A 25,004-nucleotide genomic window follows, 5' to 3' on the forward strand; every position below is an offset into this window, starting at 1 on the left:
AGAAATATGTATCCAGAGGGTTGAGGAACTGTTTAGATGCAAGAATAAACAATTCAGTTTAAATATCAAGGAAGAAGCTACATTTTTAAAGAGTTGGGAAGGCTCAGCTTTGTAATTAAAATTGGAAGATTCAGGAGTCCTAAAAGATCACAAATTGAACATGAATTGATAGTACAGATTACTATTCAACAAGCGGTGTCAGTAGCAGAATGCTGTAGGAACTCTGAACATTCTTCTTTATGCTATGCACAGTCTAAAATTTTGTTTTAAATTCTGGACTTAGAATTTGAAAGAGATAGGACAACATAATTCTAGGCTCTGTTTATTAAATAAGATAATATTGGATAAGTCTCAAGTGGAAAGTTACACAATGGGAGAGCAGAGGAAGGAAGATAACAAGTGTACCTAGACCAAGCATCACAGAAGGTGGACTACTTGAGCTGGACCTTGAATCATGAGTAGAATTTAGGAGCGATGAGAAGGCAGAATGCTAGTGACAGAAGCTTTGGTATAAGCTAAGGTTGAGGGCAAGAATATTCAAGGTATATTTGGGAAATAGTAAAGGGTGTAGGCTAAACTGCTATAAACAAAGGGATCCCCAGATACATAACAAGAGGTAGGCAGACAATCCAGGGAAGATAGGGGCCATCTAGGGATTCAGATGCTTTCTCCCTGTTGCTACTATGGTGCACCAATGCTGTATCTGTGTTCCATCTCACCAGAAGGGGAACGTGGAGAGCACCCAGCTTTCTTCTCACAGACAGGACTTGGAAGTTGCACACATTTCTTCCGTTCACATCCCATTGGTCCAGACTTTGTCATATGGCATCACCTAACTGCAAAGGAGTTTGGGAAGTTAGCCTCTAGGCTATGAACTTTAGGAGGGAGTTGTTCTCTTAAACCAATTGCTGGTTAGAATAGAGTTAGTTGAAGGGAAGGGGAATATAAAGTTAGAAAGAAAAGACCAAAATATGAACTTTGAATTCCAAGTGTTTACATAGCACAGACACAAAATAAATACCTGTCTAATGAATGCATGAATAAATGAATAAGTGAGTGAGTGAATGTATCATTTAGATTGAACCTTTTCCTTGAGACCAGGGGTTACAAACTAAAATGACTCTAAGAGGGGCGGACAGATAATATAAATGAGTCATACAGCCGGGTGGAAGTGGGGAGTGAAAGAGACTGAGTAACGGAGGGTAAGTGCCATGTCTAGAGGGCAGCCAACTGCTCAGTTCCAAGTGATTGTTGCACGGGAGTGTGGGCCCTGTGTGGCAAGATCTTGCAATTTTTAAAAAGAAGTAGCAAATCTGGGTTTTATGTGACACCTCCCAATTTGTTAATTTTTGGTCTGAACAATTTAAAAACGGGCCAAATAAAACACATCCATAGGATAGGTTTAGCCTTCCAGTCACTAATTTGCAATCTTTCTGAAGAGGAGACATTACTTAAAATTTTTGGCTCAGATGGTTGGTAGTTTAAGGTTAATCTGGCCATGGTGTGCTGGATACAGCTCTAGCGAAGTGGTTCTTGATTGTGGCTGCACATTATAATCACCGGGGTGCTTTGAAAAAAAAATTCCAACTTCAGCCTCCACCCAGAGCTATTAAATCAGACTCTTGAGGAATAGGTATCTTTTAAAGCTCCTTCATGCATTTCTGACGTACAGTCAAGGCTGGTAGCTAATGCTCTAAGATTAATTTTGAAGGTTATTGTTAAAAGGGTCTGAACTGTGGTTTTGGAAGCCAACTAAGGAAAATAAAGAAACAGAGGTGGGAGATGTTATAAAAGACAAATCAGTACAATTTTGTGGCTTTTAAAAAATGAGATAGTGGAGGAAGGGGGTCAAAAGAGTTGAGATTTCAAGCTGAGGTTTGGGGCAGGGAGATGTAAGGACTTTAATAAATGGTTCCAAGGGACATAAGAAATTAAGATACACAGTTGATGAACAGAGCAAAGGTAAATGTTATCTTATATGCAAATGCTGTGGCCAAATCCAAGTTGAGAATTCTCAGTTAATAACATTAAAATATAAAGCTACACAGTTCTTTTTAAGGGTAATATTGTATATATTTGTGTATAATTTGTTGCAATGCCAGGAAAAAAACTGAATTAACATTACTAATGGATTTGTTGGGACAGTATGTCAAGGTCATTGCTCAAGGTTGCTGGAGAAGAACCATAGGGAACCTAAGCAAATACCTTCCTGGTTAACCCAGTAGGAATGTTTCAATCCTGCGTCAGTTTGGTTTCTGCAGAGCCTTAGCTGGGTCTCGAGCCTTTATCAATGATGACTTAGCACCACCGTGAGGCTGCATCCAGTCAGTGCGTCTCATTTTTACCTTCTGAAATGTATACGGAAGGTGCAGTTTTTTGTTTGCAGTTTTAAACATTAGGATGAAAATAGTTCTTTGTTATTTTCTTGGTGTGAAAAAGCTATGATTAAATTACATTTTGTTGTGTCAAGATGATGAAAGTTCCTAACTGCATTTGACAGCAAATATTTCTATGATGGTGAAAATCAAAAGAGGAATAAATTCAGTGTTGTATTTTTAAATTTAACTAAAATTATTATTAGGATATTAGTGAATCCTTCTTTATCCTTAAGCCTAAAGTAATGACTCTGTATTAGCCGTAGGATGTTTTAGAAAGGTAGCAATTAAAAAAACAAATAAAACCTTGACATATATTGCCTACTTATAACATGTCAGGCAAGATGCTAAGAGTTTTATTCATTTAACACATTTAATTCTCAAGAAAAAAAAATCCTTCTTTGATGAAGACACTTCTATTATATCCTTATTTTACCAGTGAGGACAGAGATATTATACATAGAGAAGTTAGTAATTTACTTAAAGGTACAAGACTTAAAAGCAGGAACTTTGGGCTCAATTCACAGCCCCCTACTGTTTAATTATGAAAACTTGAATAAGTTGCTGAAAATTTACTGTTTAAATCTCCTAGTCTTTAAAATGGGATATTAATTATGTTTGTTATGCCATTGCACAGATTATTGTATGAAATTACAAAGAGCAACAGTTCATTGTCAACTCTAAAGGCTACATAAATACTAGTCTTATCATTATTGTGACTTTTCCTATGAATTCAGGGAATAGCATCAACAATAATAGAAAGAACTAGAATAAGAATCTTAATTCTGCCCCTATGTAGCATTGTGACCTTGGAAACTTAACTCCCAAGCCTCAATTTCGAAAAATAAACATTAGTAAAGAAATTGAATTGGCTGACCTCTTAAGATACCTCTCAGTTCTGAAATTTTATAAGAGACTAAGAGGCATAACTAAGAGATGCAACCAGTTCTCTGCAAAATATTCACTGGAACATATCACTTCAACAAGGAATTTCTTTCTGTTCCATGGAATTCTGGGTGAATCTCCCTTAGAAGACCGTAGTGGTAAGTGAGTGTGAGGCTATGGCATTAGTGAGCCTGGAGGTATGCAACTATTCATGCTGCATTCCCAGCACTGTAATGTGAGAAGAACCAGACATCCTAGAGGAATTTGGGGCCTGGCTAGTGTTTGCTAGATGCCAAGAGACCAGGGACAATGGTGAACAGCACACAAGTGAGTAACCCAGTAAGAATTAGATATGGATTAGCCCGAATTTATAGCAAGTAAGGTCAGCCAAATGGAGCAGATTGGAAACATTCATCTTGGCAGATTTGCCGTTGTGATGTCTTAAAATTAAGTGTCAGCACTGCTGTTTGTGCTCTGTTCTGACAGTATGGGGGCAGATCGTTCCAAGAGTGTGGGTTCTGTGTCCAGCTCACTCATGATGTCAGATCATGTCTGAGGCTCTTGATCTCATTCTATAGAGATGATTGGCCTGAGATTTGCATGGTGAATAAGCAGCTTTACCCAGGAAAGGTGCTGCCTGTATGCTGAGGCCCAGGTGCTTTCCATCTGTCAGGTAGATGAGGTTCTGTGTATTATCACCTATGTTACCTTGAGCAAGTGACTTGATCTCTCTTGCCCCAGTTTCCTCCCTTGCAAAATTGGGTTAAAAGTGTATCTTCCACATAGAGTTTTTTTTTTTTTTGGACCATTAAATGTGTAAAGAGCTTAGAATAGTACCTGGCATGTAGTAAGCATTCAATAAATGTTAGCTCTTGTGGTTGTTATTGTTGTTATTATTACTATTATGGGAGGGGAGGGGTGAGGCCTCAGCAGCGCTTTGTATGTAGATGGCTCTGGCCTTTTGGGATCAAATGCTACCACCCTATTTTCTCCTCCTACCTTCAGGCATCTTGGTCATTATGAAGCTTCAACCTCCTACTCACCCCCAACCCACAATGGTTAAGGCCGCCTGTCCTCCTTCCTGGGACCTGTGATAGTCACCCTATACCCTGCACCCCTTTTCCCTTTGAGACTCTGGGCCTTCTGCCTTGACAGATGATTCTTATGTTGTGTTAGAGATAATTCTCCTCTAACTGGCCCAATAATTTTAGTTAATGCACTTCTCTGACATCTTAGAAAGTTTATGTAGGGGAATTTATGCTATGAATGTGTGTTCAGATAAACACAAACAACCTTCTAGTTTATAATATTGTCACACAACAACTTATAAATAATATGTACTTATTTATGTATAATTTGTATTTATACATATTTATAATATGTATTTATAATTATGTACTTATAAATAGTAGTTCCCACAGCACTCTAACCAGAGGAGTCTCATTACAGCGTATTATGGGAAGAAAAAGGAAGGGACTACAGTAAGTTTACAATTGCCCCTGAGACCCCTGACTGCTAAAGATAGAAAAATTAAGCAAGTGTGTTGAAAAGGTAGCACTAGGTTGGAATCATTTGCTGGGAGACGAGCATTGAAGCTGCGTCTTGAAGGATAGATATGGTGAGAGGAGTAGAAGACATTGGGAAGGTATGTGGAAGTCACCAAAGATCAGTTCCCTGTGTAACTAAAAGAGAACAGGTAAATCATCTGAACATCCCTGGCTTTGAAGGAGGCTCTATATGCAAGAACCACAGATGGTAACAGTAAGAAAGGTATGAGAAATTGTCCAACTTAATTCCCTCATTTTATAGCTAGAACATGCCTCTCTCAGGAGTGCTTCCTATTAGCACATCCTATTTTCTGGTTATACCAGATTTTGCAAAAAGCTTGTCACAAAGGGGCAGCAAGTACTTTTTTTTTTTTTTTTCCAAGATCAACATGAATATGTTCCTAGTGCGCCTCAGCTGTTGGCTTTTTATCTTTGTTGCCCTGATGGACTTTGAAGCAGATTTCCCTTCTCTGAATTTGGTGTATGTTTCACAGTTTAATTTAGGGACACAGCCGGTGTCGAGAACCACTGAGACAGACACAGAATGAGGGACTGGGGTGAATAAAATTGAGTGCATTGCACTGTGGGGCCTCAATCTGTAGAAGACACAGCAGATGTGCCCCTACACACTGTTCCTAGGTTCTCTCCATGCCCGTGGTCTCCAGCATGGTCTCCAGAAAGTATGTTGCTTTCTCCAACCTGGATCTTGCTCCACACCTCAGAAGCCAAACTCATGCTATCTAATACCCTGTTTATCATATACCTGAAAATTACTTCTTCCTTCTGAATATCTTATTGCTTCTTTCAGAGAATAGTACCTCCAACGAAAATTGAAAGCTGGCAGTCATCTCAGATTGTAACAAATTTCTCAAGTTTTTGAATCCATCACATTCAACTGGTCCTGTCCACTTTAACTTCTGTCTCTCTCTGCAGTCTTGCATGTTCCCTCCATGTCCACTGGTGCTACTCAGTCTAGCCCTCATCGACTTTTTCATGCAGTAGTGTAGCAGCCTTTTTACTGGCTTTTCTGATCTCAGCCTAACACCTGGCAATCCACTCTCCACACTGCAGTCAGAGAAAGTCTTCTCAGATGCTAATCAGATTATCCCTCTCTTCCGCTTCAGACCTGCAGTGACCACCCCCATTGTTCTTAGGATAAAGTCCTAACTCCGGAGCGAGGTGTAGGTGCCTGGCCCTTGGCCAGACTCTCCAACCTCATTTCTCAGTTTCCCTATTTGCCTCCAGAGCGTTAGCCATCGGCTACTTAGATTTCTCAGAATGAACTGTTCTCTACTGGATTTTATCTTCCAAGAATGTTCTCTGTTCCTCTCAGTGCCCTCTATTCTTTTTCAGCTGGTCCAATGCCACCCAATCTAGATACTATACCCAATTAGGTAAACCAGCAGGACTCTGGAATTTTACATTATTCTTTAAAACTCTAATTCTGTCCTTTTTTTTGAACTCTAGAAATTTTGCTCAAAAGATGTCCACAAAAACTTTAAAGTGAACAATTAGAGTTCTATACTTAAGGACACAGCACCTGCGTTCTTCTGCCTCAGCTACCAACTGGCTGCCTGTTACCAATCAAGTAGTTAACCTTTCTGAGCCTCGGTTTCCTCACCTGTAAGATGGGGGCATTGAACTAGATGGGATGTAAGGGCCTTTTGAAGATCAGGTCTGTGCTTCTAATCTGCATGGGAATGCTTCTCCTTTTCAAGCAGATGTATTTTAAATGCTGTTTTCTATCTTCTTGGCTCCAATGATAGTGCAGTGGCTGAGTTGTTACCCTTTACTGACTCACCGCCCTGAACTTCTCTGGTAGAAAGTTGGTTATTTTTTTGCTCATTCAATGTGATAAACTCTCCACATTGAGTTCCATTTTTTTCTAAAAGTATAACTTTGTTATTACTGAAGAACTGTATGTCCCCTAGAGAAAATTTAGCATATTTAGGTAAATAAGACTCAACAATCACAAGTAACCTTTTTAATAATTTTAGTATCTACAAACACTCCCATCTTGCTACATGCATTCTTGTTCCAGTTATTAGATTTACAAGGAGGTTTTATTAATCAGGAAAGTATTTATATCTAAACACAAGATTATAACAACATTTCAGCTCTGTACTCCAGTGTCAAGGAGACAGCCTTTTTCATTAAAACTGTATGGACATGTGAGGAAATGTTGTTTGTTAAAAGTGATTGATTAGCTCCAATAATCAATTGTTGGGGGAGACTTTGAGCTATAGAAAAAAGAGAGTAAGGAAGAGGAGAGGAAGGGAGGGGAGTGAAAGAAAGGAGAGAGGAGGGAAGAACAAGGGAGTGAAGGGACGAGGGGGAGAGGAAGGAGAAGGAAAAGGCAAAAGAGAACAGTAGTCAAGAAAGAAAGGAGAAAAGGAAGATGGAAGAGAGCGCAGAGTAGGGAGAATTACCTAAAACACAGGTGGCAGTGATGGGAACGTTGAAGTCGTGTGGCACAGGCTGGGCTTCTCACAGAGGCTTGGGAAGTAAGAATGGACAACAGTGGATGTTTCTGTCCTTTGTTTTTCTCTGTGAACCTCAGGGTGAGTCTGCTTAGAAAGACGGTGTGGTGTAGCAGTTCAGAGCTTGAGCCCTGGAGCAAAACTACTTAAGAGCTATTTAATGGCTTTATGACCTTGAATAAATTGTATAACTCTTCTATGCTTCAGCCTCTTCCTCTGTACAGTAGAGAAATTTGTGAAGATTAAAGGACTACATAAATGATCAGAAGAATAGTTGGTAGACAGTCAGCACCCAGGTGTTTAGTACTGTTACTTATAATACTGGATAGAAAATACCTGTAAGTGAACTAGTAAATGATCATAATCCTAAATGCTAAAGTGTGAGCATCTCAGGTCCTTGTCTGGGAGTTAGAGGCAGATAAAGATGACCTGATAGGCTCATCCAGTGCCTCTGGAAGGTTGGGGGTGCTTGAAACACGGTCTTACACAGAGCCAGTGAGCAAAGCTATGTGGGAGAACCCCCAGCTTCACTGCTGACAGCGGTTAAGTATTTGAGCTTGTCTGTGCTTCCATTTTCTCCTCCGTGAAATGGAGAGTGTGGGATTCTTACAGCCTAGAGTAGTTGTAAGTGTAAAATAAGCGCCTGGCATATCATTGGTACCCAGTTAATATTATTATTAGTTCCAGTTTATTCCCAATCCTTTTATTCATTCCTATTTTTATTAGACTTTGATGATATGCATTCTAAACTTGTTTTTCCCTTAAAATTGTCGATTATTTCTTCTTAGAAATCAATAGGGAGCAACTGAAGTCAAAGCCTCTGGATTTGTTGGAGGGAACCCTTTCCCATTATGAGAGTCAGGGATCTTTCTGGGCTCTTCCTTCCCCAGCTGAAACCACTGTCATTAGTGTTTGACGAAATTGGGGATTCAGCTCAATTTATCCCTTCCACATGATACTGAGTTCAGAATAGAACTTCCTACCTGGTCAGTTTTAGATAATACCACTCGATGTCTTTTTTATTCTCTCTTTCCAACTGACAGCCTTTATTCTGGGATAATTTTATCAGAAATATTTTAAAATTCTAAAGACATTCCATTCAACCTTTAGAAGAGAAGCTAAATATTTCATAAAACATTTCAGTATTTGAGTTTTCTTGTGGCAACAGGGTTAAAACTGCCTTAAACCATTTCATCTTCTCTTCAGTCTTTCTTCTAAGAGTACACACCATACCCTCCCTTCTGTCAATTACTGGTACTGCATTGCATTTTATAGGTAAGGATGTGGGTAAATGTGTGAGTTGGTTGAGTCCAAAGTACCACTTTGAACTCGCTTTGATTTTACCTTGAGCCTCTGTGTCTTGGTGGCACAGTAAGTACATTGATATGCGGTTAGGAAAGGTGCATTACGCTTGAGCACTATTGTGTAAAAAGCTTAATTAGTCATTTCATATAGGAATTCGGTGTATAAGAATTAAGCAAAAATGGAAGATGAAATATATATGTTGGTAGATGTACATATAAAATCTCAATGCATAAGTTTGCTTCTAAGGGGAGTTCTAATTTTACCAGCTGTCAGAGCCTAAATTAAGCTTCCTTGTGGGTAGGGTGAGAGGATTGCGATTACTCACTGGCAACCATTACTAATGTAAAGACTGGCTCCAAAGCATGTGTCCTGTTTTGAAAAATTAAGCCAGATTATTCTTAAACTTGTAGTTGTTTAATAGAGAAATGTGATCCCCTTCGGACTTGCTGGTGGAATAAGGAGGTAGGGAAATCTTTGCTAACCTCCAGGTTCAGATGCTGCCCCTGCCACACCGCCTCATGTGATGATCTGAGACAGAAGTCATGACTCCCTCCTCTGCACCCCCAGAGTGGTTGGTGCCACCTCTCATATCGTGGCTGTGAGAAGACTTTTCTCTCCATCTTTCCTGGACACCTAGCAGAGTGCTGTATGCTTAGAGAATAACCAAAAGTTTTGAGTGAATGACATAAAAGATCAAATTGGAACCTGTTAATTAGGAATGGTTTTTAAAAATCATTTATCAAGCCAGGCTTTAAAATATAATTTCTCTTGAAATCCTCACATAAACCCCAAATGGATATCCCTGTCCCTGTCTTATAGATGAAGAAACTGAAGTTCAGAGACATCAAGTAGCTCATTTAGTTTACACTGTTAGTAAGAGGTGAATAGAGCCTGGAATCAGATTCAGTTTCGTCTGGTTGTAGCAGCTATTCTCTTATCATTATCCACACTGGTTGATGATAAGCATGTTTTTTTCTCTTTTACTATACCCTCTTCTGCTTCCACAATTAATCCTCATTTAAATGTTTTTCAAGTTCTAATTTCTGCCAGGAACTTAGACAAATTATTAGATCAGCTGGCCCAACTAGATCATTTGGGTCTCTTAAAGACCCTGTGAGGTGGGTACTACTGTCACCCCATTTTACAGATGAGAAGACTGAGGCCCTGAGAAGTAAGGAGACATGCCCAATGCCATGTGCCCAATACCTGGCACATAGTGAATGTTGTATGAGGATTACTTATTGTTTCAGCTAGCATTGTTCAGATGAGGTCATTCACTGAATCCTTTAATCTTGGAATACTAAGAAAGGGGTAAATACTTGTTTTGGATGGTTTAAAAAGTTCAACAGCAGAGGCTGCCCTTTTTTATTTTCAAAAATACAGTGAAAATAGTTCACTTCCTGATAATTTTCAGCAGGCCCCTCTCTGAAGGCAGCTGACTTGATCTGGACTAGGTCAGATTTCACACTTGATTTCTCTGTCCACTGAGAAATGTACATCCTTCTGGGGGTGAACACACACATGTTCACACACACATCCAAACAACAGATACTGAGAGGACATTAGCAGTTGAGCCCATTGGCTAAACTATCTCCTGATAGTTGATGAACCAGGGGCCATCTCCTCTGTAATTAAACTGAGTCAGACTCATCTGTAATTAAGGCACTGTTAGAATGGGCTCACTTAAGCATGTAACTGCCTTAAAGTTTTGGTTTAAATTTTCTATAAATTAGAAATGAAATTTACAGTGATTTTTGCTTGCTTTAAAAAAAAAAGTTTTTTGTTGTGTCTAACCTCATCACCCATCCCCTTTCAGAAAAATTAACAGAAAATAGTGAATGTGAAGGGAGAAGGACTTAGAACGTAGAGAGTTTTATCTCAGCGGTAAGAATGTGGGAGTGGCAAGAAATGTTTCTTCACCCTCATCTGGGTCAGATAATGTGTCTCTAGGAGCGCTGTTTCTAGAGGGCACCGTGGTACCCTGAGAGGAATAGACTTTGGAATGAGATATGGGTTCAGGTCCCAACCCTGCCAGTGGGCTAGTCACCTTCTTTGACCCTCAGTTTTCTCATCTGTAAAATGACCATAATCAGCACCACTTCATAGAATTGTGTTGACAAGTGTCTACTCCCTGTTGTATACTTCCCCTTTTAGAGAAATAGTTTTCAATTTCAATTTGTTCTAAAAATCATGTAATTCTATAAAAAAATTACCCCTCGGCTTTTAACTCCGTAAGGCGGGGACCATGTCTTGTTTCCTACTATGTCACTGTTTCCTGGTCCCATGTCTGATATAAGGAAGGCCCTCCTTTTTGTCCCAGCTGCACATGACAGCTTTGTCAAAGGGCAACAGTAATCACCCACACAGTTTCTAGTTAACCAGACTAGGTTTGTCATAGAAGAGAAATAGTTAGGAAAATAAAAGAAATAATGAGTATTCTTCTTTAAATTGAAGCATAGTTGATTTACAACATTGTGTTAGTTTCAGGTGTACAACAAAGTGATTCAGATACATATATAATTTTTTCAGATTATTTTCCATTATAGGATGTTACCGGATATTGAATATAGTTCCTTGTGCTATACAGTAAATCCTTATTGTTTATTTTATATATGGTAGTGTGCGTCTGTTAATCCTGCACTCCTAAGTTATCCCTCCCCCCCAATTTATGCCTCCCCCACTTTCCCCTTTGGTAACTATAAGTTTGTTTCCTATGTCTGTGAATCTGTTTTGTACATAGATTCATTTGTGCTATTTTTTAGATTCCATATATAAGTGATATAATATTTGTCCTTGTCTGGTTTACTTCACTTACTATGATTATCTCTAGGTCCATCCATGTTGCTGCAAATGGCAATATTTCATTCTTTTTCGTGGCTGAGTAGTATTCCATTGTGTGTGTGTGTGTGTGTGTGTGTGTGTGTGTGTGTGTGTGTGTATACCACTTCCTTATCCATTCATCTGTCGTTGGACACTTAGGTTGCTTCCATGTCTTTGTAAATAATGCTGCTATGAGCATTGGGGTGCATACATCTTTTCGAATTAGAGTTCTCTTTTTTTTTTGGATATATGCCCAGGAGTGGGATTGCTGGATCATATTGGTATTTTTAGCTCTTTTTTTAGTTTTTAAAGGGACCTCCCTACTGGTTTCCATAATGGCTGCACCAGTTTACATTCCCACCGATAGCGCAGGAGGGTTCAGTAATGGGTACTTAACCTGTTATGAGAGTGTAGCTGTTTGCAAGACTAACCTTATATTTTCCTTGCAAATATAATCTTCAAATGTATGTTAACCCGTTGAGGGCTCTAGCAAATTATTTTTCACAAACCTGAAAGTGTACCTTTACATACACTTGCACTGTGCTTCTTAGTCTTTAAAGAGATTGATGCTCTAGAAAGTTTAAGAGTAAGATTTTTTAAAAGCACCTCATTAAGGAACTTTCAAAATGCAAATGATTTGATTCCTCCAGCAAATGATTTGGAAGTGGGAAGTGTGCTGTCAACTGATGGTAGTAACAGGCTAACGGCTGTTTCATTTTCTCCCAAGTTGGATGACCAAGGTTTCTTCCAGGGGTTGAATCCTGGCTTGGCTCCAATCATCAGGCTCTCAGAACATGTATCAAATATGAGTATGGCAAGGGGCCCACCGAGGAGGAAACAATTAAGGGGGTAGCCCAAGAGGACTGGGACCTGTGTACTGGTCACCCTCAGTGTGCCCCTGGAGAGCTCTGCAGGGAGTCAGAGAAAGGTAATGGAAGAGGGGCAAAAAGGGACAAGAAGGACACCAGTGGTAGAAAGTGACAGGAGAGAGACTGAACAGATGAGATACAGGAGTCTGAATGACGAAGGCTAAAATGTGGCCTTTCAAAGGTTTGTAATTCAGCCTGTAGCAGTGAGTCGAACGTGTGTAAAATGTGCTTTTTATGTAGTGCAACATTGGATTGTGTCGTGAAGAAAATGTGATTTTTATAGTTGTCTTTGACTCTCCAGGTAAGTACATGGGAACTCAGAGTATTAGAGAAACAGACAGGTCAAATACTAAAAATAGAAACAAATTTGGCTATAGACAATTCTGATATGGACAGAGTACATTTCACAGGAAAATCCGGGAGCGTGTCCCAACTCTTTATTGCTTGTAAAACTTTTTCTAATGATTAAAATTACCTGAATTCAGTAGGCCAGTGCTTAGACATGCTTAATTTCAGCTGAAATTTTTACTTCAGTGATATTTATCATTTTATTCCCAGTAATATCCAACAGTGTGCTTTACACAGAGTAGGTGCTTAATAAATATTTGTTAAAAGAATGAATGAGTGACCAATATATCTCTTGTACTAGGATTGATTTATATTACAAAATAAGTAAAATTTTGTATTTTTTTCTCATTTTCCTATGTTGTTACTTATGTCAGCCTCATTTTCCTTCATTCACACCACAAAGCCTTTAGCAGAGCTTCTGAAAATGAGCATCAAATATTCGTTGTCTGCATCCAAATGTGAATTCTCCTGCACATTGCATAGTTCGGCATATAGAGTGGAGACTACTTGGTTTCTCTAAGAATAACCGTCTCATGATATGGGGGTAGTAGTCAGTACACTGTCCACTACACAGAACACTGGTGACAGTACACACAGAAAGGGGCTGGGAGAGGTGGAGAAATAGCAGGTGACAAAGGTATCAAGAATCGGATGGACTACTGTTTCATTTGCTTTCATGATTTCTGTTTATATTTTTGTGGCTACACATGTAAGCAGGAGGGGAGGTGGAAAGCTAAGATTCCCCCTGATAGGGAGGAGTGTTTAGCTTTTTATTACAAGTTAACTCACAAGTTGAGCATTAAAATATTAATCAAAATTAATCAAAAAGTAAATCTGAAAAATGGGTTAAGTTCAATAGGGAAATAGTTCTCAAGCCATCTCAATGAGTTCACATGTAGAAGCCTGTCCTTTCTCCTTTCGACCTCCAGGTGGTGCTGTTTACCCAGCCATGGCAAGCCGGTGCCCAGCCCCGTTTCCTTCCCCTAAGGTTCACAGCTGGGCTTTCATTTTTTCAAAATATTTTCAGTTTCCACAGATGTGTTCTTTTAAATGGTCAATAAATTTTTCTAACCACTATTTGAAAACTTGCAAGATTGTTGTGAATTGTGCTTCTTAACCAAGAATATTTTTTTTATGTCCAGGACACACCCAGAGTTAGGCGTTTACATTTGTTCATTGGTCCTCTACCTTTCCTTGCTTCTTAGAACCCAGATTCAGTAGCATTTGGGCTGTTAGTAGAACTCATCACTCATCCAAGTCCCTTTAAACACTTTTGTAATTTAAAAATAGATTTCTAGCTCGGTTAAGACACCTCAACTCCATGGGCTTCTGAGTAAAGAACACCATCTTTATAGGAGTACTTTTATCCCCCAAAGCCAATGAGTGTTCCTAGCAGACCTGACCTGATTTTTTGGTGAGGGGGCGCTTGCCAGACACCCAGAAATGTTTTGATGATTTGAGGTCACCTTTCCAATGACACCCTGCAGTCCAATCCAAATTCCTCAAAAAAAAGTGTTCCTAGGAAAAAACTAAGAGGGAGTCATGGACAGTTTCTTTCCATTTTAATAGATTTCAGTGGCAAGAATGGTGGGAATTTTGTTGTACAACGTGGAAATAGGATGGGGGTGCAATGGTATCAATTTTACCATCGACAAGGTTTGGAATTTTTAAGATTGGCTTTAAAAAATAACCAGTTAACATGCTTTTCTTGTCCTTTTTTCCTCTTTTCTGTCACAAGGGGTTTGTAAACAAGCTGGATGAATTTATTCAATGGTTAAACGAAGCCATGGAAACCACTGAGAATTGGACACCTCCCAAAGCAGAGACGGATGGCCTTAAACTGTACCTGGAGACGCACTTGGTAGGCAAGATTATGCTGCTCTTGCTGTTAGTTAGGGAAGGATTTTAATGTGCTACTTGTTTGTTTATGGAGAATATCAGTTTTACTTATCAGAAGTCATTATATGCTAATAAACCAAGTTTTAATGGGGTAAACTGCAGAAGCTGAAAATTTACAGGTATTTCAAGTAATACTATGAAATCTAAATCCTCCATATTTCAAGCTATTTTTTCAAAACTTTTTCCATAAAGGTAAGTAATTATTTAAAAATATACCTTAGAAAATTGTACTAGACCTTTGCTCTCTAAAGTGACAATTGAAGGTTTTCCTCTTCTTAAAAAGAAAAAATGAAAGAGGTAATTTTGATGACCATTCTAAGTTTTCTAGAATTCTTGTAAAATTAATGAACCTCTCATTATCAAGAGAGTCTACTTTATCTGTTCTACATTGGGTTATTTTAATAAAATATTTAAAACGATGATCTCCATCATTTTTGCTGCTATGTGGGTTTTTCAGCATATAATTAATACAACTGTCATTACACTGGTCCCTGTGCACAGGGAAATCCATGGAGAGGAAGGAGAAAACACTTGGATGAATATGCTTCTGAATATGTTAGAAGCAAGAATTATAGACTGGGGGACATTTGATGAACCTCATGAGGTTTTTACTGAATGCTTCAAATGGCCGATATCAATTATGAAGGGGTGGAAACCAAGTAGTGGAGTGTGATAAAGCATGAAGAAAAAGCACGTTGTCATAGGAAATGAAAATTCAAGCTTTAAGGATCTCATCTTTATTCCTTTCACTGATAGCATAAAATCGACAAAGGCAATGAACACGAATCCTTGGGTACCCAACTGTGGGGCTGATTTTCTGCCCCTCTTACATACTCAGAATTTGGATTGAGTAAACAGTGTGTGGGAGTCCTGCATGTATGTTAGTTCACAGGGTTCCAGAACGGTTCCCTGTGATATTAAATGAGAGAAGGAGAGAGAGGGAGAAGAGAGAAGGAGAGAAGAGGGGGAAGACAGAGAGGATGTTTTAGTTTTTTGCTGCTTGTGTTTTGCAGTGTATTTTATATCATTGCAAGAAAAACAGCCTCAAAATCCTGTTGCTGCATGCAGATAGTCTTGTGAAAGATAAAAAAAAAAAATCACAAAACTGGTAGAGGATGCTTCTGTTTTTAGAGACCTGGGTTGATGGTGTGTAAAAATGCCAGTGACCCTAACCACCTCTCTTGTACATGGGTTTTTAAATACTGCCCTTAGTATTCAATTCCCTGTTGAGTAGAGCCCTGACTTTTTTTTTTTAAAGAGGGCATTTCATAATAGCAAGATAAAGATATTCAGTGCTTTATAAAGTAAATTGTATTAATTAGAATGTCAACTTTTCACTGGCATTGTTCTGACAGAAATTCTAATCTGTGTTTAAACAGGAGTATATGAACTTTATTTCACATTAAGTGTGCTGTCTTAATTTATCTTGATTTAATATTTTATGGAAAACACACATTTTGTTTTTGAGGTCCCAGAGGGCATGGGGACACAAAGGGCACTTTAACGCTAGACTATTTATTGAAATGAAAGCCAGGCTAGGAGAATATGAACTAAGGTCTCTCCTCTCTTTGGGAGTTGAGTGACACAACCTCTTTGTAACTAACGTGCACTCCTGGTCTCAAATCCGTACTACACAATTCTTTACTTAGAATCCCTGTGTTGGCCTCTGTCTCATTCTAGCCCACCACTATCCATTAGAACTTTCTGTGATGATGGAATATTCTATATTGCACATCCAGTGTGCAATAACTAACCACATCTATCTACTGAGCACTTGAAATGTGGCTAGAGCAACTGAGGAAATGAATTTTCTAACTGTAATTAACTTACGTTTGCATTTAAATTGCCACAGTGTCTTGTGATGACTGTATTCTAGTCCTGTAAATTGTGGAACTCTTTACAGATGTAATGAATGGCAAGTATCCAGCACCTGCCTCATAATGGCATTCTCGGCCAAAATGTGAAAATCATTATCCCCTTTGCTGTGGATCTCTACCTCAGATCCACAACAAACAGCCCTTCTTAAAATGTTTATCTCTTAAAGAATAACCTTGTTCCCGCCTAATGGTCAACACTTTCTTGAATGAATTTTCTCCACCATCATGTCTGTATTAGTTGGGCTAGAGATAACATGGGAACATCGTTACCTCTGCTTTGCGAATAGTGAGGGACTGTAATCTCCAGATTTGTTCACTGTTGTTAACTCACAATCTCAGGGGCTGAAATTATGAATAATACTGTTTAACAGTTACTGAAGACCTACTGTGTGTGGATTGCCATTGAATACTTAAAGACAATTATTGAGTCACTGTTTTACTGCATGCTGTGTCTGCTAGTCTAGATACAGCCTGTTGTTTAAACATCTTTCAAACAAACTCTGAGTTACTGTCTATCTGAGCACAGTGTCTATCTACATATCTCCTGAGCAATATTGTCATTTATATTTTTTATTGTATTTCCTTACTGTGGTGCTGAGTTAATATTAAGTTATTCTTCTCCAAAGAAGGCAAAAAATATCTACCTTTCCATAAAGAAAGTATACAACTAAGTCTAGATATTTATATTTCTTAGTTCACACTGCATAAGTCATTACTGCTCCTTAATGAGTGGGCAAGAGGTATTTATTTGCAAGATTATCTAGTATGTAGACTTAGGTACATGAGTTTCATTAAACATCTCTATAGAGTCTATAATTTAAACATTAAACCAACAGATGTACAAGCCTCTGAGTCTGGTGTCTCCCCTGAGTTAATAATGTGTTAGAATAGTTGGCACCCTGCAATATTTATTATAAACAAAAGCACATAAACAATAACAAAATTTGTACATTTATATTTTGATACTTAATTCAATTCTTTTCCATAACAGTAACCAAGGGTTTTCACCAACACAAATCAATTAAACCTTCACAATACCTTTATGAGAGATATGAAGGAGCTTTATTCTAACTGTAAGAAATACTGTGAAATTGCGATGATACATCAATGATTTTCCATGATAATTAATCATTTGCTTGCAACCTGGCTGCTCCTTCAAAAATACAATTCCTATCTTTTTAGAAAATGACATTTGCAGGAAAATGTTTGAATTTTGCAAGTACTGAGCATATTGAACATTGCTCTTTGAAAACCACTTTTAAAATAGCATTGTATACATATGTTCTTGAATGGATTCCCTTCTTCTTCACCTCTGTCCACTTTTTTAACAGTTTCATTGAGGTATAATTGGCATACTAAATTGTATATACTTAATGTAAACAATTTTGCAAGTTTTGACAAATTGACAAATGTATACACCCATGAAACCGTCACCACAGTCAAGGTGGTGAACATATCCATCACCTCCAAAAGCCTCTTCATGACCCTTTGTAATTGCTCCCTCCCTTCCCTCTCAGCCTTTCCTTCATCCCTAAGTAATCAAGGGTCTACTTTCTGTCACTGTTAGATTGTACTTTCTAGAATTTTGCATAAATGGAATCAAACAACGTGTTCTCTTTCTCTCTCTATTTTTTTCTTCTTTGGTCTGGTTTCTTTCACCCAGCATACTTATTTTGATGTTGTATGTTCCAATTGTTCATTCATTTTTATTGCTGAGTAGTATTCCATTGCATAGTTATAGCACAATTTGATTACCCATTCAACTGATGGTGGACACTAAGGTTGTTTCCCTCACCACCATTTTTATTGGCTAAAGAAGCAAAAGTCACCAAAAATTACATGTAAGTAGAAGCATCATAAATAGTTCTTTGCGGACTATTTAGATTTTTTTCCTTTGAAAGAATTTATATTATCTTCAGAGTTAGACTGCTGAAGAGTAAAGCAGCAGAGCATGACAGCAACTTCTCCCTCAAGAGATTACATTTCATGTCCGTTTGCTTCCGAAAAGATAACTGTCATCTCCCAAATAGTTTTTATCCATGCCTAATTCACAAAATGGTACCACATCGTATGCAATCAATTGCAGGAAAACAAAGCAGAAGTTTTTTTTTTAATCTGTAGCCAATCAGAGTATCTAGTAGGAGAAAGCAAAGTCAAACTGACACCAGACATCTGTGCGATAATTAGGAAAAAGAGCCAAGCATAAAGGCCTGGCTTAAACTTGGGAGATAAATTTGCATAGGTAGCACCATGTCATGTTGGGCAAACATTAACCAACCACATAGAAATAGCCTTGGAAAAACAACATTCTTAATTCAATTTGATAAATGAGAAAACATGGGGGAAATGGTGATGATGAGTTCATATATGTTAAGCACCTGCGAGTGCCAGGCAGTTGTTTATGTGTTAGGAATACATGATGAATGAGTTTCGCTTCTTTCTTCTAGGGATTTGCAATCTAAGGGAGATGACCATAGAATAAATGTAGTCATCTTTGGACCCATAAATGATGAATGTAATATAATTTTGAGCAGTAAACTTCTTGTAGGATAAGCAAAGTACTGTTTGGAGCACAGAACAAAGTTTTATTGGTTCTTCCTCAGAGTAGGGAAGGCTCAGAGAGGTAATTTGATGTAGACCTCACAGGCCATATATGATTTGTTGGATAAAGAGGGGAGGAGAGGAGATGGGAGGAAATTTTATGGGCAAGTAAGGGAGGTGGGGTGAGCCATCTGGTGTGGCTGAGGCTAAGTTGTGTCCTCCAGGTTAGGGCTGGGTGGTAAAAGAGGTTGAATGTCCTTTTAATGGATTGAACTTTTCTCTGAGGGCAAAGGGGACTCATTAAAGGTTTGATTTTATTTTAAAACAGGAGAGTGACAAGAATCAACTGTAAATTCCATGGGAGAAGGGTCAGCTTGCCATAGATTAACTGGATAAGTCCATGGCTTAAATGAGAGAATAACAATGGGCATAATGGAAAATGGATTGGAGTATAACAATCTGCCCTTGAAGGGTCTGAAATTTTTTCCTCATTCCTTATTGTGTCATTACTCTAAGTACTTATAAAAACAGACTGAATTAAACTAATAATATGACTGGCTAACAAAAGCTCAGTACAGATGTTTTCCTGCCATCTATATTTAGGTATTTATATCATTTTTTAAAACATAGCTTTCATTTGTATCATAAGAAAAACAATATACTTCTCACAAAGTTTTTATTCATACCAGAAAATTTCCCAAAATACATTCAGCTGTGTTTCTTTTGCTTGCCCTTCTGTGTCTACCTGTGTTCCATTTCTCATTGCTTGAAGTGAAGAGATGACAGGCTCTCCATTTTCCCACTTTCCGGTGCCCACCTCTCCCTGCCTACCCTCCTCTGCTGAGAGGAGAGGCAGCTCTGGCCCAAGAAAGCTGAGCTTCACAACACGAGCAGCTACCACATGCCTGTACTCTTCAGTTAACAACAGACACTCGATCGCGCTTCAAAAGCCTAAGCTGTCTCAATTTGGCTGCCACCTCCCCTCAGCCTTGCTGAGTAGGGCTGGTGGCCTCATAGGAGCTTTGAAGTTCCATTTGCTTGTCACCCTTGATTCCTGTCATTTTAAGGTGAGTAGCTGAGAGTTTATCAGGGAGAAGCATTACTTCTGTTTGAGGGATTTGAGATACTCGACTCCCAGCCTTGAGTTACTTACTTTGGTAGCTTGTGGATGGAAAGATCTGCTGGAGATTTATAGCACTTAGGCATTTTGAGGTTGATGCTTGGGGAGAGGAGGCTCATCTTGGACATGTGAAAGTCCTGGACCACATTCTTTTGCTCATATAACTTATTCTGTGCATCTAGGAGACAAATAGTGTTGTCTTCCCTTTTCAGTTAAAAAGGATCCCTGAACTGTTCCAAGCACCTGGGAACATACTTTTTGCCTGACTCAATTTCGAGACTCTTGTTCCCATCATTTTAAAAATTGCTGTCGGAGATTGGATCAAGGTGGCGGAGTAGAAGGATGTGCGCTAACTCCTTCTTGCAAAAACACCAGAATCACAACTAGCTGCTGGACAGTCATCGACAGGAAGACACTGGAGCTCACCAAAAAGATACCCCACATCCAAAGACAAAGGAGAAGCCACAATGAGACAGTAGGAGGGGCGCAATCACAATAAAATAAAACCCCATAACTGCTGGGTGGGTGACTCACAAACTGGAGAACACTTATGCCACAGAAGTCCACCCACTGGAGTGAAGGTTCTGAGCCCCACATCAGGCTTCCCAACCTGGAGGTCCGGCAACAGGAGGAAGAATTCCTAGAGAATCAGACTTTGAAGGATAGTGGGATTTGATTACAGGACTTCTACAGGACTGGGGGAAACAGAGACTCCACTCTTGGAGGGCACACACCAAGTAGTGTGTGCATTGGGACCCAGGGGAAGGAGCAGTGACCCCAGAGGAGACTGAACCAGCCCTACCTGCTAGTGTTGGAGGGTCTTCTGCAGAGGCGGGGGGTGGCTGTGGCTCACTGTGAGGACAAGGATACTGGCAACAGAAGTTCTGGGAAGTACTCCTTGGCATGAGCCCTCCCAGAGTCTGCCATTAGCCCCACCAAAGAGCTGGGTAGCCTCCAGCGTTGGATGGCCTCAGGCCAAACAAGTAACATGGAGGGAACCCAGCCCCACCCATCAGCAGAGAAGCAGATTAAAGTTTTACTGAGCTCTGCCCACCAGAGCAACACCCAGCTCTACCCACCACCAGTCCCTTCCATCAGGAAACTTGCACAAGCCTTTTAGATAGCCTCATCCAGCAGAGGGCAGACAGCAGAAGCAAGAAGAACTACAATCCTGCAACCTGTGGAACAAAAACCACATTCACAGAAAGATAGACAAGATGAAAACGCAGAGGGCTATGTACCAGATGAAGGAACAAGATAAAACCCAGAAAAACAACTAAATGAAGTGGAGATAGGCAACCTTCCAGAAAAAGAATTCAGAATAATGATAGTGAAAATGATCCAGGACCTTGGAAAAAGAATGGAGGCAAAGACCGAGAAGATGCAAGAAATGTTTAACACAGACCTAGAAGAATTAAAAAAGAAACACTAGAAGAATTAAAGAACAAACAAACAGAGATGAACAGTACAGTAACTGAAATGAAAATTACAGTAGAAGGAATTAATAGCAGAATAACTGAGGCAGAAGAACGGATAAGTGACCTGGAGGACAGAATGGTGGAATTCACTGCCACAGAACAGAATAAAGAAAAAAGAATGAAAAGAAATGAAGACAGCCTAAGAGACTTCTGGGGCAACAATAAATGCAACAACATTCGCATTATAGGGGTCCCAGAAGGAGAAGAGAGAGAGAAAGGACCAGAGAAAATATTTGAAGAGATTATAGTCGAAAACTTCCCAAACAGGGGAAGGGAAATAGCCACCCAAGTCCAGGAAGCACAGAGAGTCCCAGGAAGGATAAATCCAAGGAGAAACATGCCGAGACACATAGTAATCAAATTGACAAAAATTAAAGACAAAGAAAAACTAATGAAAGCAACAAGGGTAAAACGACGAATAACATACAAGGGAACTCCCATAAGGTTAACAGCTGATTTCTCAGCAGAAACTCTACAAGCCAGAAGAGAGAGGCATGATATATTTGAAGTGAAGAAAGGGAAGAACCTACAACCAAGATTACTCTGCCCGGCAAGGATCTCATTGAGATTCGACAGAGAAATCAAAAGCTTTACAGACAAGCAAAAGCTAAGAGATTTCAGCAACACCAAACCAACTCTACAACAAATGCTAAAGGAACTTCTCTAAGTGAGAAACACAAAAAAAGAAAAGGACCTACAAAAACAAACCCAAAGCAAGTAAGAAAATGGTAATAGGAACATACATATCAATAATTACCTTAAACATGAATGGATTAAATGCTCCAACCAAAAGACACAGGCTCGCTGAATGGATACAAAAACAAGACTCATATATATGCTGTCTACAAGGGACCCACCTCAGACCTAGGGACACATACAGACTGAAAGTGAGGGGATGGAAAAAGTTATTCCATGCAAATGGAAATCAAGGGAAAGCTGGAGTAGCAATATTCATACCAGATAAAACAGACTTTAAAATAAAGAATGTTACAAGAGACAAGGAAGGACACTACATAATGATCAAGGGATCAATCTAAGAAGAAGATATAACAATTACATATGCACCCAACATAGGAACACCTCAATACGTAAGGCAACTGCTAACAGCTATAAAAGAGGAAATCGACAGTAACACAATAACAGTGGAGGACTTTAACAGCTCACTTACACCAATGGACAGATCATCTAGACAGAAAATTAATAAGGAAGCACAAGCTTTAAATGATACATTAAACAAGATGGACTTTATTGATATTTATAGGACATTCCATCTAAAAACAGAAGATTAATCTTTCTTCTCAAGTGCAAACAGAACATTCTCCAGGATAGATCACATCTTGGGTCACAAATCGAGCCCTAGTAAATTTAAGAAAATTGAAATCATATCAAGCATCTTTTCTGACCACAGCACTATGAGATTAGAAATCAATTACAGGGAAAAAAATGTAAAAAACACAAACACATGGAGGCTAAACAATATGTTATTACATAACCAAGAGATTGCTGAAGAAATCAAAGAGGAAATAAAAAAATGTCTAGAGACAAATGACAATGAAAACGTGACGATCCAAAACCTATGGAATGCAGCAAAAGCAGTTCTAAGAGGGATGTTTATAGCAATACAAGCCTACCTCAAGAAACAAGAAAAATCTCAAATAAACAATCTAAGCTTACACCTAAAGGACCTAGAGAAAGAAGAACAAACTAAATGCAAAGTTAGTAGAAGGAAAGAAATCATAAAGATCAGAGCAGAAGTAAATGAAATAGAAACAAAACAATAGCAAAGAAAATAAAACAAAAAGCTGGTTCTTTGAGAAGATAAACAAAATTGATAAACCATTAGCCATAGTCATCAAGAAAAAGAGGGAGAGGACTCAAATCAATAAAATTAGGAATGAAAAAGGAGACGTTACAACAGACACAGCAGAAATACAAAGCATCCTAAGAGACTACTACAAGCAACTCTATGCCAATAAAATGGACAACCTGGAAGAAATGGACAAATTGTTAGAAAGGGGGAACCTTCCAAGACTGAACCAGGAAAAAATAGAAAATATGAACAGACCAATCACAAGTAATGAAATGGAAACTGTGATTAAAAATGTTCCAACAAACAAAAGTCCAGGACCAGATGGCTTCACAGGTGAATTCTATCAAACATTTAGAGAAGAGCTAACACCCATCCTTCTCAAACTCTTCCAAAAAATTGCAGAGGAAGGAACACTCCCAAACTTATTCTATGAGGCCACCATCACCCTGATACCAAAACCAGACAAAGATACTACAAAAAAAGAAAATTAAAGACCAATATCACTGATGAATATAGATACAAAAATCCTCAACAAAATACTAGCAAACAGAATCCAATAACACATTAAAAGAATCATACACCACGATCAAGTGGGATTTATCCTAGGGATGCAAGGATTTTTCAATATACACAATTCACTTAATGTGATAAACCATATTAACAATTTGATCATCTCAATAGGTGCAGAAAGACATTCTGACAAAATTCAACACCGATTTATGATTAAAACTCTTCAGAAAGTGGGCATACAGAGAACCTACCTCAACATAATAAAGGCCATATACGACAAACTCACAGCAAACATCATTCTCAATGGTGAAAAACTGAAACCATTTCCTCTAAGATCAGGAATAAGACAAGGATGTCTACTCTCACCACTGTTATGCAACATAGTTTTGGAAGTCCTAGCCACGGCAATCAGAGAAGAAAAAGAAATAAAAGTGTACAAATTGGAAAAGAAGAAGTAAAACTGTCACTGTTTGCAGATGACATGATACTATACATAGAGAATCCTAAAGATGCTACCAGAAAACTACTAGAGCTAATCAATGAATTTGGTGAACTAGCAGGATACAAAATTAATGCACAGAAATCTCTTGTATTCCTATACACTAATGATGAAAAATCTGAAAGAGAAATTAAGGAAACACTGCCATTTACTGTTCCAACAAAAAGAATAAAATACCTGGGAATAAACCTACCTAAGGAGACAAAAGACCTGTATGCAGAAAACTATAAGACACTGGTGAAAGAAATTAAAGATGATAGAAACAGATGGAGAGATATACCATGTTCTTGGATTGGAAGAATCAATATTGTGAAAATGACTATACTACCCAAAGCAGTCTACAGATTCAATGCAATCCCTATCAAATTACCAATGACATTTTTCACAGAACTAGAACAAAAAATCTTAAAATTTGTATGGAGACACAAAAGACCCTGAATAGCCAAAGCTGTCATTAGGGGAAAAAACGGAGCTGGAAGAATCATACTCCCTGACTTCAGACTGTACTACAAAGCTACAGTAATCAAGACAATATGGTACTGGCACAAAAACAGAAATATAGATCAATGGAACAGGATAGAAAGTCCAGATATAAACCCATGCACCTATGGTCACCTAATCTATGACAAAGGAGGCAAGGA

At 38.7% G+C, this 25,004-nt stretch overlaps 1 protein-coding gene across 4 annotated transcripts in view; it reads left to right on the top strand.

Moving 5' to 3' along the window:
• AKAP6 (A-kinase anchoring protein 6) overlaps nt 1-25,004 on the top strand; it is a 598,070-nt gene that overhangs the window by 336,920 nt on the left and 236,146 nt on the right. For all 4 annotated transcript variants that reach the window (XM_029238347.1, XM_029238344.1, XM_029238345.1 and 1 more), the window contains one exon: nt 14,368-14,490. In XM_029238347.1, coding sequence (XP_029094180.1) covers nt 14,368-14,490 — 123 coding nt within the window. The remainder of the gene's footprint in view (nt 1-14,367; nt 14,491-25,004) is intronic.

This window comes from Monodon monoceros, unplaced genomic scaffold (genome assembly GCF_005190385.1).
Source record: "Monodon monoceros isolate NGI ecotype Baffin Bay Population unplaced genomic scaffold, NGI_Narwhal_1 Super_Scaffold_21, whole genome shotgun sequence".
NCBI lineage: Eukaryota > Metazoa > Chordata > Mammalia > Artiodactyla > Monodontidae > Monodon > Monodon monoceros.